The sequence below is a fragment of the Haematobia irritans genome, chromosome 5 (genome assembly GCF_050003625.1).
Source record: "Haematobia irritans isolate KBUSLIRL chromosome 5, ASM5000362v1, whole genome shotgun sequence".
Classification (NCBI taxonomy): domain Eukaryota; kingdom Metazoa; phylum Arthropoda; class Insecta; order Diptera; family Muscidae; genus Haematobia; species Haematobia irritans.
The window spans coordinates 156,237,308-156,253,456 of NC_134401.1; the positions used below are offsets into that span (position 1 = coordinate 156,237,308).

At 26.8% G+C, this 16,149-nt stretch overlaps 1 protein-coding gene across 3 annotated transcripts in view; it reads left to right on the forward strand.

Moving 5' to 3' along the window:
• The window catches only part of LOC142240757 (uncharacterized), a 29,619-nt gene extending 14,118 nt beyond the window's left edge, over positions 1-15,501 (forward strand). The window contains exons 3-6 of one of the 3 annotated variants that reach the window (XM_075312476.1): positions 67-229; positions 326-434; positions 9,681-9,862; positions 15,069-15,501. In XM_075312476.1, the coding sequence (XP_075168591.1) occupies positions 67-229; positions 326-434; positions 9,681-9,862; positions 15,069-15,148 (534 nt within the window). In that variant the 3' untranslated portion in view covers positions 15,149-15,501. Of the gene's footprint in view, positions 1-66; positions 230-325; positions 435-9,677; positions 9,873-15,068 lie in introns of all 3 variants that reach the window. The other 2 variants (XM_075312477.1, XM_075312475.1) reach the window with 2 other exon arrangements.
• Positions 15,502-16,149: the final 648 nt, after the last annotated feature.

The window sequence follows — 16,149 nt, forward strand, 5'->3', positions numbered from 1 at the left end:
AGTTAGCTTGCAATTTACAATGTACACCATAAAATATCACATTGTTTCTTATTATCTTTTTTCCAGGGCATAATGAAATCGAAGATCAATACAGAAATATTCACACTCGAAGGTAGTCCCGGTGTGATATCAATACGTAGGCCAGATTGGAATATGACGGGAGAATACACATGTTTTGTACAAACATTTGAATCAACAGATAAACGAAGTAGTCGTCTACAAATAATTGGTGAATATACCCACATACATATGCTAAATATTTTTTCTAAAAAATTCTAATGAAAATTAAAAATAATTTGGAATTTTCAAAAAAAATGTATTTCAGTTCCTGAATCGGACTTTTTGCTAGAAACTAAAATGGATGGTTCAAGAGAAAATGTCGAAGTTATGTGTGCGGTTCAAAATGTTTTTCCACAACCGGTGCTATCTGTAAAGTAAGTTATCAATGGATCTTATTTATTTATTGATTAAAAAATTTAAAACCATAATAAATTATAATATTAAATGGGGGAGGTATTAACAACAAAAGTTTTCGATCTAAGAGATCTTATTCTCATTAAATTGTGAGAAAATTTTGTTGTATTTTTGGAATATTTTTTTTATTAGTGTATATGTGCATATATCCAATATCAGTAGACAAATTTTATTGGATATTAACAAATATTTGTCCAGAATTATCGTACAAAAATTTAATCATTATATTTGGAACATATCGAAATATAGATATCGAATTACGAAAGCCGATAAACCATTTATCTCACAGAGATTCAAAGCCTATCGAACAATGTAGGTCTGTCAGCTCACCATATATAATATGTGGCGATATTCTGATGTGAAACGAATATGACTTTGTTCATATTATGCAAATGCATTTTTCATAATTTTTGGAGAAAAAAAATTAAAAAATTCGTTTTTGTTTTTTTTTTAGGTTTTGACTTTGTAATGAGTTGTAAACATTAAAAGACACATTCCTTTTGTAATTCAAAGGCGATAATGGCAAACATAAAAAATTGACCATTGAATTGATTTTTCAAAAAACTACAAAAGCCAACTATTCGAATTTGAAGATTGCAATTGGTCAATTTTTGCTTATTTTTTTTTTTTTTTTTTTTGACAAAAAGTTGATTTTTCGATTTTTGTATCGATACCACTTAGAAGAAGAAGAGTAAAACTAGCACAAGGCTGCTCTATTATGAACGCTGAAAAAAGTTATATTTCTCCAGGTTTATAGCCCACTAAAAAGACCCGAATAACGTACATCATTTGTCTCGAATTTGATTGTTGGTGCTTTTTTTATGATCGGAGTTAGATGGTATTGATCAAACTAAAATTATCTGAACGGCTACGAGATTAGTTGTACAATTGCAATCAAGTTTTTGTTCATATCTGTGGGGCAGAGAATGAAGCCACCGCCAGCGATGTTTAGCCAGTCGACGCCGCCGCCGCCGATTAACTCGGCTCATCTCAACTAAAACGTAGCCGTCAATCGATCGATATAAATTCCTTAAGAGCTGAGAAAATCTCCGACGCAAATATGTATACACTAAATCATATATTGTCGTTTTTGATTTCTATAGAAATTTTTGTCAAAATTTTATTTCAATAGAAAATTTTGTAAAAATTTTTTTCTATAGATTTTTTTTCAAATTTTTTTCAAAAATTGTTTATATAGAAAATTTTGTTAGCATGTTTTTTCTAGAGAAAAATTTGTCAAAATGTTATTCATATAGAAAATTTTGTCAAAATGTTATTGCTATAAAAAATTTAGTCAAAATATTATTCATAGAAAATTTTGTCAAACTTTTATGTCTATAGAAAATTATGTCAAAATTTTATTCCTACACCCATAGAAAAAATCATGAACGGCGTTGTCATTTCAAAACGTTTCGTTCATGAAAGTGAATCAACACACATGTGTTGTCAAACTGAGGACAGACGGGGTCAATCTGACAACGTTAAAATGACACCATCCGTTACCAAAACAACAACGAGCGTTCATAATCTGAAAACGTAATGGTTACGAATTTATAAACAAAATTAAAAAAAAATTTCCGCTACCGTGACTCGAACCTGTGTTGTGTGCACCAAACGCGTTAACAGTCGCTTTAGCTCATTGCACCACCGGCGGAGTTGCCATAACAACGTCTAACGATTATTTTAAGAATTTTCATGGAAAAAGAAAAACGAATGCCGTTCATGAAATCGTGAACGCCCGTGTACAAAATCGTGAACATTCCGTTGTGATTTTTTGTGAACGTTTCCGTTTCATTTTGTCACCGTCCGTTCACGATTGTGAAACGCAATTTTTCTATTAGTGTACAAAAAAAATTCTGATTCAATCACGAAATTAATTGATCCAATTAATTTTTTAGTTGAAATGTCTTCAATCAGAGAAATGACAGTATCAATTAAAAAATTAACTGATAGTCAATTAAAAAATTAATTGATCCAATTAAAAAATTAATTGATTTTATTAATTTGTGTGATTGATTTTTGTTTCTATTAAAAAATTTGTTGAATCAATCACATTTTTAATTGAATATTTTTAAAAAATTCAGTTAAGATTTTAATTGGAAAAAATTTTCGTGAAATTTTTTTTTCTGTGTATAGACAACTTTGTCAAAATTTTATTCCCATAGGACATTTTATCAACATTTTATTCCTAAAGAAAATTTTGGCAAATTGTATTCCTATAGAAAATTTTGTCAAAATTTTATTCCTATAGAAAATTTTGTCAACAATTTTATTTATATGGAAAATGTTGTCAACAATTTTATTTCTATAGAAAATTTTGTAAATATTTTATTTCTATAGAAAAATTTGTATGTATTTATTAAATTTGTATTTATTTTATTAAAGAATTTAAATACATTTTTGAAAATGTTATTCCTATAGAAAATTTTGTCAAAATGTTATTTCTATACAAAATTTTGTCAATATTTTATTTCTATAGAAAATTTTCTGAAAATGTTATTTCTATAGAAAATTTTGTCAACAATTTATTTTTATAGGAAATTTTGTCAAAATTTTATACCTATAGGAAATTTTGTCAAAACTTTATTTCAATAGAAAATTTTGTAAACAGTTTTATTTCTATAGAAAATCTTGTCAATATTTTATTTCTATAGAACAATTTGTATTTATTTATTAAAGAATTTAAATAAATTTTTGAAAATGTTATTCCTATAGAAAATTTTGTCAAAATGTTATTTCTATACAAAATTTTGTCAAAATTTTATTTCTATAGAAAATTTTTTGCAAATGTTATTTCTATAGAAAATTTTGTCAAAAATTTATTTTTTTTAGAAAATTTTGTCAAAATTTTATTTCCATGGAAAATTTGGCGAAATTTTATTTCCACAGAAAATTTTGTCAATATTTTATTTCTATAAAAAATTTTGTCAAACATTTATTTCTATAGAAAATTTTTTGAAAATTTTATTTCTATAGGAAATTTTGTCAACATTTTATTTCCATAGAAAATTTTGTCAAAATTGTATTCCTATAGAAAATTTTTGTTAAAATTTTATTCCTATAGAAAATTTTTGTTAAAATTTTATTCCTATAGAAAATTTGTGAAGTACCACTTAGGTGGAAGGAAATATTTTGCAAAATCTACCAAAACATCAAGAATTCCACCAATCTACTAAACAGTAAAAACAAGTAAGGAAAGTGTAAAGTCGGGAGGGGCCGACTATATTATACCCTGCACCACTTTGTAGATCTAAATTTTCGATACCATATCACATCCGTCAAATGTGTTGGGTGCTATATATAAAGGTTTGTCCCAAATACATACATTTAAATATCACTCCATTTGGACAGAATTTGATAGACTTTTACAAAATCTATAGACTCAAAATTTAAGTTGGCTCATGCACTAGGGTGGAACACAATGCTAGTAAAAAAATATGGGAAACATTTAAATCTGAAGCAATTTTAAGGAAACTTCGCAAAAGTTTATTTATGATTTATCGCTCGATATATATGTTTAGAAGTTTAGGAAAATTAGAGTCATGTTTACAACTTTTCGAGTAAGCAGTGGCGATTTAACAGGGAAAATGTTGGTATTTTGACCATTTTTGTCGAAATCAGAAAAACATATATATGGGAGCTAAATCTAAATCTGAACCAATGTCAACCAAATTTGGCACGCATAGCTACAATGCTAATTATACTCCCTGTGCAAAATTTCATCTAAATCGGAGCAAAAAATTGGCCTCTGTGGTCATTTGAGTGTAAATCGGGCGAAAGCTATATATGGGAGCTATATCTAAATCTGAACCGATTTGGATGATATTTTGCAAGTTTTTCGAGACTCATAAAATATTCGGATGTACGGAATTTTAGGAAGATCGGTTGATATACACGCCAATTATGACCAGATCGGTGAAAAATATATATGGCAGCTATATCTAAATCTGAACCGATTTTTTCCAAAATCAATAGGGATCGTCTTTGAGCCGAAACAGGACCCTATACCAAATTTTAGGACAATCGGACTAAAACTGCGAGCTGTACTTTGCACACAAAAATACATCAACAGACAGACAGACGGACAGACAGACAGACAGACGGACATCGCTAAATCGACTCAGAATTTAATTCTATGACGATCGGTATACTAAACGATGGGTCTCAGACTTTTCCTTCTTGGCGTTACATACAAATGCACAAACTTATTATACACTGTACCACAGTAGTGGTGAAGGGTATAAAAATATGGGAAACATTTAAATCTGAAGCAATTTTAAGGAAACTTCGCAAAAGATTATTTATGATTTATCGCTCGATATATATGTACTAGAAGTTTAGGAAAATTAGAGTCATTTTTACAACTTTTCGACTAAGCAGTGGCGATTTAACAAGGAAAATGTTTATATTTTGACCATTTTTGTCGAAATCAGAAAAACAGATATATGGGAGCTATATCTAAATCTCAACCGATTTCAATCAAATTTGGCACACATGACTATATTACTAATTGTACTCCTAGTGCAAAATTTCAACCAAATTGTGCCAAAACTCTGGCTTCTGGGTGTATATAAGTGCATATCGGGCGAAAACTATATATGGAAGCTATATCTAAATCTGAACCGATTTCAACCAAATTTGACACGCATAGCTACTATGCTAATTCTAATCTCTGTGCAAAATTTCAATTAAATCGGAGTAAAAGATTGGCCTCTGTGGTCATATGAGTGTAAATCGGGCGAAAGCTATATATGGGAGCTATATCTAAATCTGAACCGATTTCAACCAAATTTGGCACACATAGCTACAATGCTAATTCTACTACCTGTGCAAAATGTCAACTAAATCGGAGCAAAAAATTGGCCTCTGTGGTCATTTGAGTGTAAATCGGGCGAAAGCTATATATGGGAGCTATATCTAAATCTGAACCGATTTCCACCAAATATGACACGCATAACTATAATGCTAATTCTACTCCCTGTGCAAAATTTCAACTAAATCGGAGCAAAAAATTGGCCTCTGTGGTCATTTGAGTGTAAATCGGGCGAAAGCTATATATGGGAGCTATATCTAAATCTGAACCGATTTGGATGATATTTTGCAAGTTTTTCGAGACTCATAAAATATTCGGATGTACGTAATTTGAGGAAGATCGGTTGATATACACGCCAATTATGACCAGATCGGTGAAAAATATATATGCACCCTCAAAAAAAATCGCTTCTTTAACATATGTTCCAAACATATTTTGCAGGAAGCACATATATTATTGCATACTGCCGAAACATTAATATGTTTGTTTTATGTGAACATATTATATGCTTGGAAGCATTTTGAGCCAAAAATGGAAGAATGGAAGAATTTTTCCCAAACACGATTGTGCTCATTCCCTAACATACTCGTAATTTTCACTTCCACGAAATTGTTTAGTTATTGGCACCTTTCTCTGTAATACAAATAATGTTGAAGAAATTAATCACTTTTATAAATTTTTTAAATTTTACCTTTCGCCTGCACGGAGAATCGAACCGAGGACCATACAGTTTGTAAGCCAACACACTATCCACTGGGCTACGTAGCTGTTATAGTCACCAGTAGATAATTATCGTTTTAAGTTACATTTATATAGCATAGTTTGCAGCGCCCACGAGCCCATGCAAACATAACATTATTTAACAGAAACATACATTTGTTTGCCACGTGGAGCAGTGGTTAGCATGTCTGCCTTGCATGCAAAGGGTCGTGGGTTCAATCCCTGCTCCGACCGAACATTTTTTTTTTGTTTTTTTTTTAATTTACACATTTATATTTATACTATATTAATTTTTTTAAATGAAACATCGAAATGTGCGTTATTAAAGATTTATAGTCAGTAACAATGCTTGATATAAACGAAATTGAATGATTTTTGGATAAAATATTATTTTTTATTGCAAAAATAACAATCTTGTAATAAAAAACTGTTTTTGTACAAAACTTTAAAATTTGGAAGGAATTCAAAAACTAACAAAAGAAGAACGTGGAGTCGAGTATAAACATACATACATAATTTTATAATATAAACATAAATTTATTTAGGAGTGAACAGTTTTTTGCTAGCATTTAACACCATCGCTCTAAAATTCCTTTTATTTTTCTTTAATAATTCATTTTAAAGAAAATAAACTTTTTAAATTGTTTTAGCTGTAAAAGTCGAACTTAATGCCCGCTTTTATATTTGATGGTGTCCGTCAACTCCTCGTGGACTACTTTTTAATAAAGAGAAACTAAACTTTGTTTTTTTTACATTTTACTGTGTAATTTTTCACTATTTCCTCCTTATTTCATTTTACCGTCCCAACTCTAAAAAGAGTATAGTGTCCTTTCGTTATTTTTATGAAGACCCCTGATTTCTTTTAACGAACCAAGAAAAAAATAATGCCAAAATGATAAACAAAACACATGTCCACACATACATAAAATGCTGCTCTCAAGGCGAAAACATAAGCTGTTTGTTTTTCAAATGTCTATTCTCTTGGTTCAGAATGTATATTCTCTTTATTCAAATTAAATAATATTTAGACTTAAACATATCAAATTTTTGGCCTTATCATAAAACAGTTTTCCGAAACAACATACAAGCGGTTTCACATAAATTGTTCTCTTTTGACTCTTTTGCTGTGTTATATTGATATCTTTCGTCAACTCTCCCGGTTTCCATCTCTATTTCTCTCTATACTCTCTCTGTCGCTTTGAATAAAATATCACAACATATGTATGTTTAGTTGAAATTTGTAAATTTATATATGTTTGTATTCACACATATGATTTTTATGAAACATTCATGCCCCAAACATAATATATTCTAACATATTAACATAGATGTCCCAAACATTTAGTGTTAGTTTAGGAAAATTACATGTTCGCACTTAAATATATTGTGGTTTAAAATCGTGCCCGAAACACATTTTGTTTATATCGGAACATATGAAAAACATATTTTTCTAACAGTGTGGCAGCTATATCTAAATCTGAACCGATTTTTTCCAAAATCAATAGGGATTGTCTTTGAGCCGAAACAGGACCCTATACCAAATTTTAGGACAATCGGACTAAACCTGCGAGCTGTACTTTGCACACAAAAATACATCAACAGACAGACAGACGGACAGACAGACAGACAGACGGACATCGCTAAATCGACTCAGAATTTAATTCTATGACGATCGGTATACTAAACGATGGGTCTCAGACTTTTCCTTCTTGGCGTTACATACAAATGCACAAACTTATTATACCCTGTACCAAGTAGTGGCGAAGGGTATAAAAAACAAAAATTTTTGGAAAAAATACGACAGTTATAAATACATTTTTCTGATTTTAATCGATATTTTTGATTAGTTGACGGTTAAATTTGAGTCGAGATGAGTCGTCATATTCGGCGGTGGCATCGACTGGACTGGAATGGTCGGCGGCGACTAAAATCGATGGCTTCGTTCTCCGTTCAGGAAACCATTTCGTAATAGTTCCAATGGATAGATGTCCGCCGCCTGATATATATTTCTACACGCAAAGAAAAAAAAAAAACATTTGGAAAACGTGTACCGAAAACGTTTTTCTTTTGTTAGAGTTTTTTGAATTGCTTCGAAAATTTTAAACTTTTATCACCAAAATAAATTCGTTTGTTACAAAATTTTTATTTTTTTCAATAAAAAAAAAGTTATTTTTGAAACAACAACACAGTCCATTTCGTGTATATCAAACACTGTTCTTTTCTGATTTTAGGTCTTTAATAAGACACATTTTACAGTTCAAAATTTAATATAGTATAATGTAATGTTGAACATTTTTTTCGGAATCTTCCGAACATATCTGGAATATATGTAAAAACAAAAACAAAAAAACTTTGGTCGAAGCAGGGATTGAACCCACGACCCTTGGCATGCAAGTCGGACGTAGCAACCACTGCTCCACGGTGCCAAACTACATGTTTGTTTCTGCTAAATAAACTTTGTTTATTCGGTTCGTGGGCGCCGCAAGCTATGCTATATAAATACAACTTATATGGATAATTATCTATTGATGACCATAACAGATACATAGCTCAGTGGTTAGTGTGTTGGCTTACAAAGTGCATGGTCCGCGGTTCGAATAAACGTTTATCACAAAAAGTATATACTTTTCTTCCAAATACACTTCCTTACCGCGAAAAGCAAATGAGAAACGAACTTTGTTTGTCTAAAATTTCGTTTGGGAAGAAAGAATTATTTTTTTGCGTTTATATACTTTGTAATATATTTCTTACGAAACTATAACTTTTTATAGATACTTAAAATGAGAAACAACTTATTACTTACAACACGTTTTCACTAAGTAGCACAGAATAATAATTTACGACACCACTCTCTGTACGACGATTTCACATTCTTCAATAAAATTATGTGTCTTGCAACCAAAGGAAATATTTTCCACTGGAACGAAATTTTACTCAAACGAAATTCCGCTTTGTTGTAAAGCCTCTTCTTTAAGAGCAAATTAACCCATTTTGACAAATCGTTGTTACAAAGAGAGCACCTGAATGGCGTTCAATTTTTTTATTACTCTGGAAGTTTATTTTAAATTGGTCATTTTATTACAATGAACTGTTAATTCATTGTTTTTCATGTTTTTTTTTTTAGAATGAATTGGGCGTTTAAAAGATATTTTCACTAATTTTTAGTTTTTCGGTTTTAACCGGGTAACCGGTTTTGAGTAAAATAAAAAAACCGAAAACCGGTTTTTAAGAAATTGAAATTTTTGGTTAAAACAAACACCCTATTATTTGGACACCCTAATTAAGAACTTATATATTTTCAGTGCATATACTCCATTCTTTCAATTTGATTTCTTGACCATCTAAAAGATAAAATTTTGTTTTTCAATTTTCATGATTTAATGCCTAAAGGAATATGCTGAGGGTGGTTAATATATTCCTTGAAATGATTCCTGGCCGGCATTTTATACGATTATCTTGAAATTATCATTGGGAGCTCACCCACTTTTACTTCTTGAATATATTTCTGTTTGATTTGTGTAACGTATTCGACCTTTTCCTCATTTGTGAAAGTTTTTAAGCAAATTGTTTTGTATGACAAATAATAATAACTAAAAAATTTTTAAGATTTTTTCCTTACCGACTTTAACTAACTTTCCACTTTATTTTGTTTCACACTTTTCATAATTAGCAGATTTGATACGAAAATATTGGATTCGGTCTTAACGCAAATGGATCAGAATGCAAGTGGCCTATATAGTATGACAGTTAGAACGCGTATACCTAGAGATAAATTTGAATCACCCACACCGATAACATGTGCATTTTACCTGCTTGGTACCAATTATACTAAAAGACGGGAAACTATTTTCTATGGTAAGTAGAGGTAAGACTTGATCATAAAACACACAAAACTAGAAAGAAACAACAATTTAATAAAAAACATAAAAAATTTAATTTAATTTAAAAAAGTTAAATAAATGAAAAATAAATATTAAAAAAACCGGTTTTAGTGAAACAATTAAATCTAGATCCCTATAAAGGTATATACCCACAAAAAACATATTTTTTGTCTACAATCACGAAATTAATTGATTCAAAATATTTTTTAATTGAAATGTCTGCAATCACAGAAAAACTTAATTGGAAGTCAATTAAAAAATTAATTTATACTATTAATTTTTGTTTCAATTAAAAAAATTTTTTGAATCAATTAAATTTTTAATTGAATATTTTGAAAACTCAATTAAGACAAAAATTGGAAAATTTTTCGTGAAATTTTTTTCTGAGTGCAAGACCTTTCAAATGAGGGGTTTGAACCATTTTTTACAAAACAAACAATACTGAGTAACCATGTCGTAAATTGTAGTCAACATTTCTGCCTATCCGTGAAACTTAAATTTGTGCCCATGTCTATGCTAGAACCGGATATATTCATTGATGAATTTCATTGTACCCATAAAAAGTGAAATTTGAAGAGTAAATAATTCTATTAAATTTTATGTGAAAGTGGTTTTCGAGGGAGTATTAAAAACTAAAAATTATAAGTCGGCTGCGACACCGTAGGCAACCGTTATAGCGTGATACTTCAAAAACAAAATAATAATTTTTCTTTTTAAACCTATGTCAATCGCGCGATTTTTTAACCAGTTTTAAATCGGCCACAACGCTGCAGGCAACCATTATAGCGGTATACTTTTGAAAAAAGCTTTTCTTTTTAACCCGGTTATTATCTCCCGTTCCAAGGAGAATCTAGCGTATACTAATGATCGTGTGATATTTTTGAAAAAAAAAATTTTTTTTCCATTTCAACCGGTTATTATCTGCGGTTCTAGGTAATATAAAAAGCGAAAATGTTGGTTAGTACCTCGGAATCTGGTAGGCATATGCAACCATGATCGTGCCATATTTTTGAAAAAATTAAATGTTTATATTTAACCCGAGTATGGATACAAACCTGATAATATCTCCAATTGTAAGGAGAATTTAGATGTTAATCGGATGATTTTTGTTACCGGTTTTTAAACCGGCCGCAACGCTGCAGGCAATTATAATCGCGCAATATTAAAAAAAAAGTATTTTTTATTTTGACAAAATTTTCTATAGAAATGAAGTTTCGACAAAATTTTCTATAGAAATAAAATGTTAACAAAATTTTCTATAGAATTAAATTTCGATAAAATTTTCTATAGAAATAAAATTTTGGCAAAATTTTTTATAGAAATGAAATTTTGACAAAATTTTCTATAGAAATAAAATTTCGACAAAATTTTCTACAGCAATAAAATCTTGACAAAATATTCTATAGAAATGAAATGTTCACAAAATTTTCTATAGAAATAAAATTTTTGAGAATTTTTAATAGAAATGAAATTTTCACGAAATTTCCTAGAGAAATGAAATTTTGACAAAATTTCCTATAGAAATGAAATGTTAACAAAATTTTCTATAGAATTAAATTTCGATAAAATTTTCTATAGAAATAAAATTTTGGCAAAATTTTTTATAGAAATGAAATTTTGACAAAATTTTCTATAGAAATAAAATTTCGACAAAATTTTCTACAGAAATAAAATCTTGACAAAATATTCTATAGAAATGAAATGTTCACAAAATTTTCTATAGAAATAAAATTTTTGAGAATTTTTAGTAGAAATGAAATTTTCACGAAATTTCCTAGAGAAATGAAATTTTGACAAAATTTCCTATAGAAATGAAATTTTGCCCAAATTTTCTATAGAAATAAAATTTTGGCTATAAATTTGGGCTATATTTCTTCTTGTATAGAAAATTTTCTATAGAATTAAATTTCGATAAAATTTTCTATAGAAATAAAATTTTGACAAAATTTTCTATAGAAATAAAATTTCGAAAAAATGTTCTACAGAAATAAAATCTTGACAAAATATTCTATAGAGATGAAATGTTCACAAAATTTTCTATAGAAATGAAAGTTTTACGAAATTTTCTATAGAAATAAAATTTTGACCAAATTTTCCATAGAAATAAAATTTTGACAAATTTTTCTATAGAAATAAAAGTTTGACAAAATTTTCTATAGAAATAAAAGTTTGAAAAAACTTTCTATAGAAATAAAATGTTGACAAATATTTCAATGGAAATAAAATTTTGACAAAATTTTCTATAGATATAAAATTTTCACAAAATTTTCTATAGAAATAAAAGTTTTACGAAATTTTCTAAAGAAATAAAAATTTGACAAAATTTTCTATAGAAATGAAATGTTCACAAAATTTTCTATAGAAATAAAATTTTGGCAAAAATTATTATAGAAATGAAATTTCACGAAATTTCCTAGAGAAATGAAATTTTGACAAAATTTTCTATAGAAATAAATTTTTGACCACATTTTCTCAAAAATAAAAAATGTTAACCAAATTTTCTATAGAAATAACATTTTATCAAAATAAAATTTTAAAAAATAAAATTTTGACAAAATTTTCTATAGAAATAAAATGTTGACAAAATTTTCTAAGAAATGAAATTTTTGACAAAATTGTCTATAAAAAAAAATAAAAGTTTTATGAAAAAATAGAAATATAAAAAATAATTATAGCAATAAAATTTTGTCAAAATTTTCTATAGAAATAAAATTTTGCCAACATAGTTTTTCTATAAACAAAAAATTTTACAAAATTTTCTATAGAATTAAATTTCGATAAAATTTTCTATAGAAATAAAATTTTGACAAAATTTTCTATAGAAATAAAATTTCGAAAAAATGTTCTACAGAAATAAAATCTTGACAAAATATTCTATAGAGATGAAATGTTCACAAAATTTTCTATAGAAATGAAAATTTTACGAAATTTTCTATAGAAATAAAATTTTGACCAAATTTTCCATAGAAATAAAATTTTGACAAATTTTTCTATAGAAATAAAAGTTTGACAAAATTTTCTATAGAAATAAAAGTTTGAAAAAACTTTCTATAGAAATAAAATGTTGACAAATATTTCAATGGAAATAAAATTTTGACAAAATTTTCTATAGATATAAAATTTTCACAAAATTTTCTATAGAAATAAAAGTTTTACGAAATTTTCTAAAGAAATAAAATTTTGACAAAATTTTCTATAGAAATGAAATGTTCACAAAATTTTCTATAGAAATAAAATTTTGGCAAAAATTATTATAGAAATGAAATTTCACGAAATTTCCTAGAGAAATTAAATTTTGACAAAATTTTCTATAGAAATAAATTTTTGACCACATTTTCTCAAAAATAAAAAATTTTAACCAAATTTTCTATAGAAATAACATTTTAGCAAAATAAAATTTTAAAAAATAAAATTTTGACAAAATTTTCTATAGAAATAAAATGTTGACAAAATTTTCTAAGAAATGAAATTTTTGACAAAATTGTCTATAAAAAAAAAAATAAAAGTTTTATGAAAAAATAGAAATATAAAAAATAATTATAGCAATAAAATTTTGTCAAAATTTTCTATAGAAATAAAATTTTGCCAACATATTCTATAGAAATATAATTTTGAAAAAATTTTCTATAGAAATAAAATGTCGACAAAATTTTCTAATGAAAATATAGAAATAAAATTTTGTCAAAATTTTCTATAGAAATAAAATTTTGACAAAATATTCTACATAAATAAAATTTTGACAAAATATTCTATAGAAATAAAATTTGACAAAATATTCTACAGAAATAAAATTTTGACAAAATATTCTATAGAAATGAAATTTTCACGAAATTTGCTGTAAAAATGAAAATTTTGACAAAATATTCTACATAAATAAAATTTTGACAAAATATTCAATAGAAATATAATTTTGACAAAATTTTCTATAGAAATAAAATTTTGACAAAATATTCCATAGAAATAAAATTTTGACAAAATATTCTATAGAAATGAAATTTTCACGAAATTTGCTGTAGAAATGAAAGTTTTACGAAATTTTCTAAAGAAATAAAATTTTGACAAAATGTTCTATAAAAATAAAATTTTGACAAAATTTTCTATGGAAATAAACTTTTTACAAAATTTTCTATAAAAAAAAAATTGACAAAATTTTCTATGGAAATAACATTTTTACAAAATTTTCTATAAAAAAAAATTGACAAAATTTTCTATGGAAATAAAATGTTGACAAAATTTTCTATAGAAATAAAATTTTGACAAAATCTAGCCATAGGAATAAAATTTTGACAAAATTTTCTATAAAAATAAAAGTTTGACGAAATTTTCTATAGAAATAAAATGTTGACAAAATTTTCTAAAGAAATAAAATTTTGACAAAATTTTCTATAGAAATAAAATTTTATCAAAATTTTCTATAAAAATAAAATTTAAACAAAATAAGATTTTTTGTTTGGTAAAATTTCTAGCTGTGTTTCCAGCCCAATGTGTTCGTACTGTTTTTTAAAATTTTTTATACAGTCATAAAAATTCCTTTCAATTCAAAATAGAAATCAATTGGGTTGAGTAGATAATACGATAATTATCTATAATTTTCTTTAAAGGAAATAATTAAATATGTCTATTGAATTGGAATTGATTTGAAGCAACCTAATTAGCTCGTATCTTTATATTCCACCTATACCCATACTTGTTATCCTTGCTTGATTAGCCTTTAAATATTAAATCATGTCTCTATTTTTTTTTTCAAAAACAACGACAACAAGAATTTCAAACGAAACGTATCCACCCATAGTTACATAGAAAAGCTATTAAGGCCAAACGAATAGGACACTTAAAATCGCAGCCGAAGGGTAATGGACCCAACAAACTTAAGACAAATACAAAAGTGGACAAGTTAATTGATGTCCTTAACAAACTGTCTGACTAACTTACTGACGACATATGTGACCAAACTGCAGGCCGTAACTAAAAAAAGACATCACCCAAAATATAAAGCAAAATAACAACAATAATAGTAACAAAAAAATACCACCATATTGGCCATTGTTTATTTTTAAATCTCCATAACAACCGTTTCGTTTTTTTTTTTGAATTTCAAATTAACTTGTATTTTATTCTTCTTCTTGTGTTTTTTGGTCGTCTTTTTTAACTATGGTTCCTATTTCCTTTCATTTTGACAGATAAAGCAACAAATATACAACGTAAATGGACAACAGTCGCTGTAGTGATGTCGATCGCGTCTTTAGCTTTAAGCAGTTAGTTTGGATAGTTGTAATAAAACAAAAAAAAAAAATAAAATAATATTTAATACAAAACAAAAAAAACACAACTGATACAAATGAAAAACAAAAAACTGAATTAAATGAAAAGAAAAAAACCAACCCAAAAAACCAAAAAACGTATATTTGTGTTCGTATAGGATATTTCTATTTAGAATTTTAAATGAAAGAAACAAAACCACACAACAACCCAAGACAAAACCCCCAGAAAAAACGTAAAATAAATTTTGCGGTATTTTTAACGAAAAAGTGCTTATTTTGTAAATGCATGTAAATGTAAGAAATAAAAAAAAGAAAAACAACAAATACAAAAACAAAACTATACTAAAAAAAATATTGAGTATTTTTTTAATAAGGGGTTTCAATTTTTTGGATAGCCGAAGTAAAGGAATTTCCATAATTTCCCAAGTGGATGGTAAGTACACTGAAAAAAAAAATATTGGTGTGAGGCCAAAGATTTCTTGTCCTTAAAATACGTATGTGATTTTTTTCTTAGCATAAAACACGCATTTTTCTGATGTTTAACTTATTCCTGGATGGAAAATTTTCTATAGAAATAAAATTTTAACTAAAATGTTTTATAGAAATAAAATTTTGACAAAATTTTCTATGGAAATGAAATTTTAACAAAATTTTGTATAGAAATAAAATTTTGAAAAAATTTTATAGAGAAATAAAATTTTGACAAACCTTTCAATAGAAATAAAATTTTGACAAAATTTTATATAGAAATAAAATTTTGACAAAATTTTATATAGAAATAAAATTTTGATAAAATTTTCTATAGAAATAAAATTTCGACAAAATTTTCTATCGAAATAAAATGTTGACAACTTTTTCTATAAAAATTAAATTTTGGCAAATTTTTCTATAGAAATAAAATTTTGATAAAATTTTCTATAGAAATAAAATTTTAACAAAATTTTCTATAGAAATAAAATTTTGAAAAAATTTTTTATAGAAATATATTTTTAACAAAAAT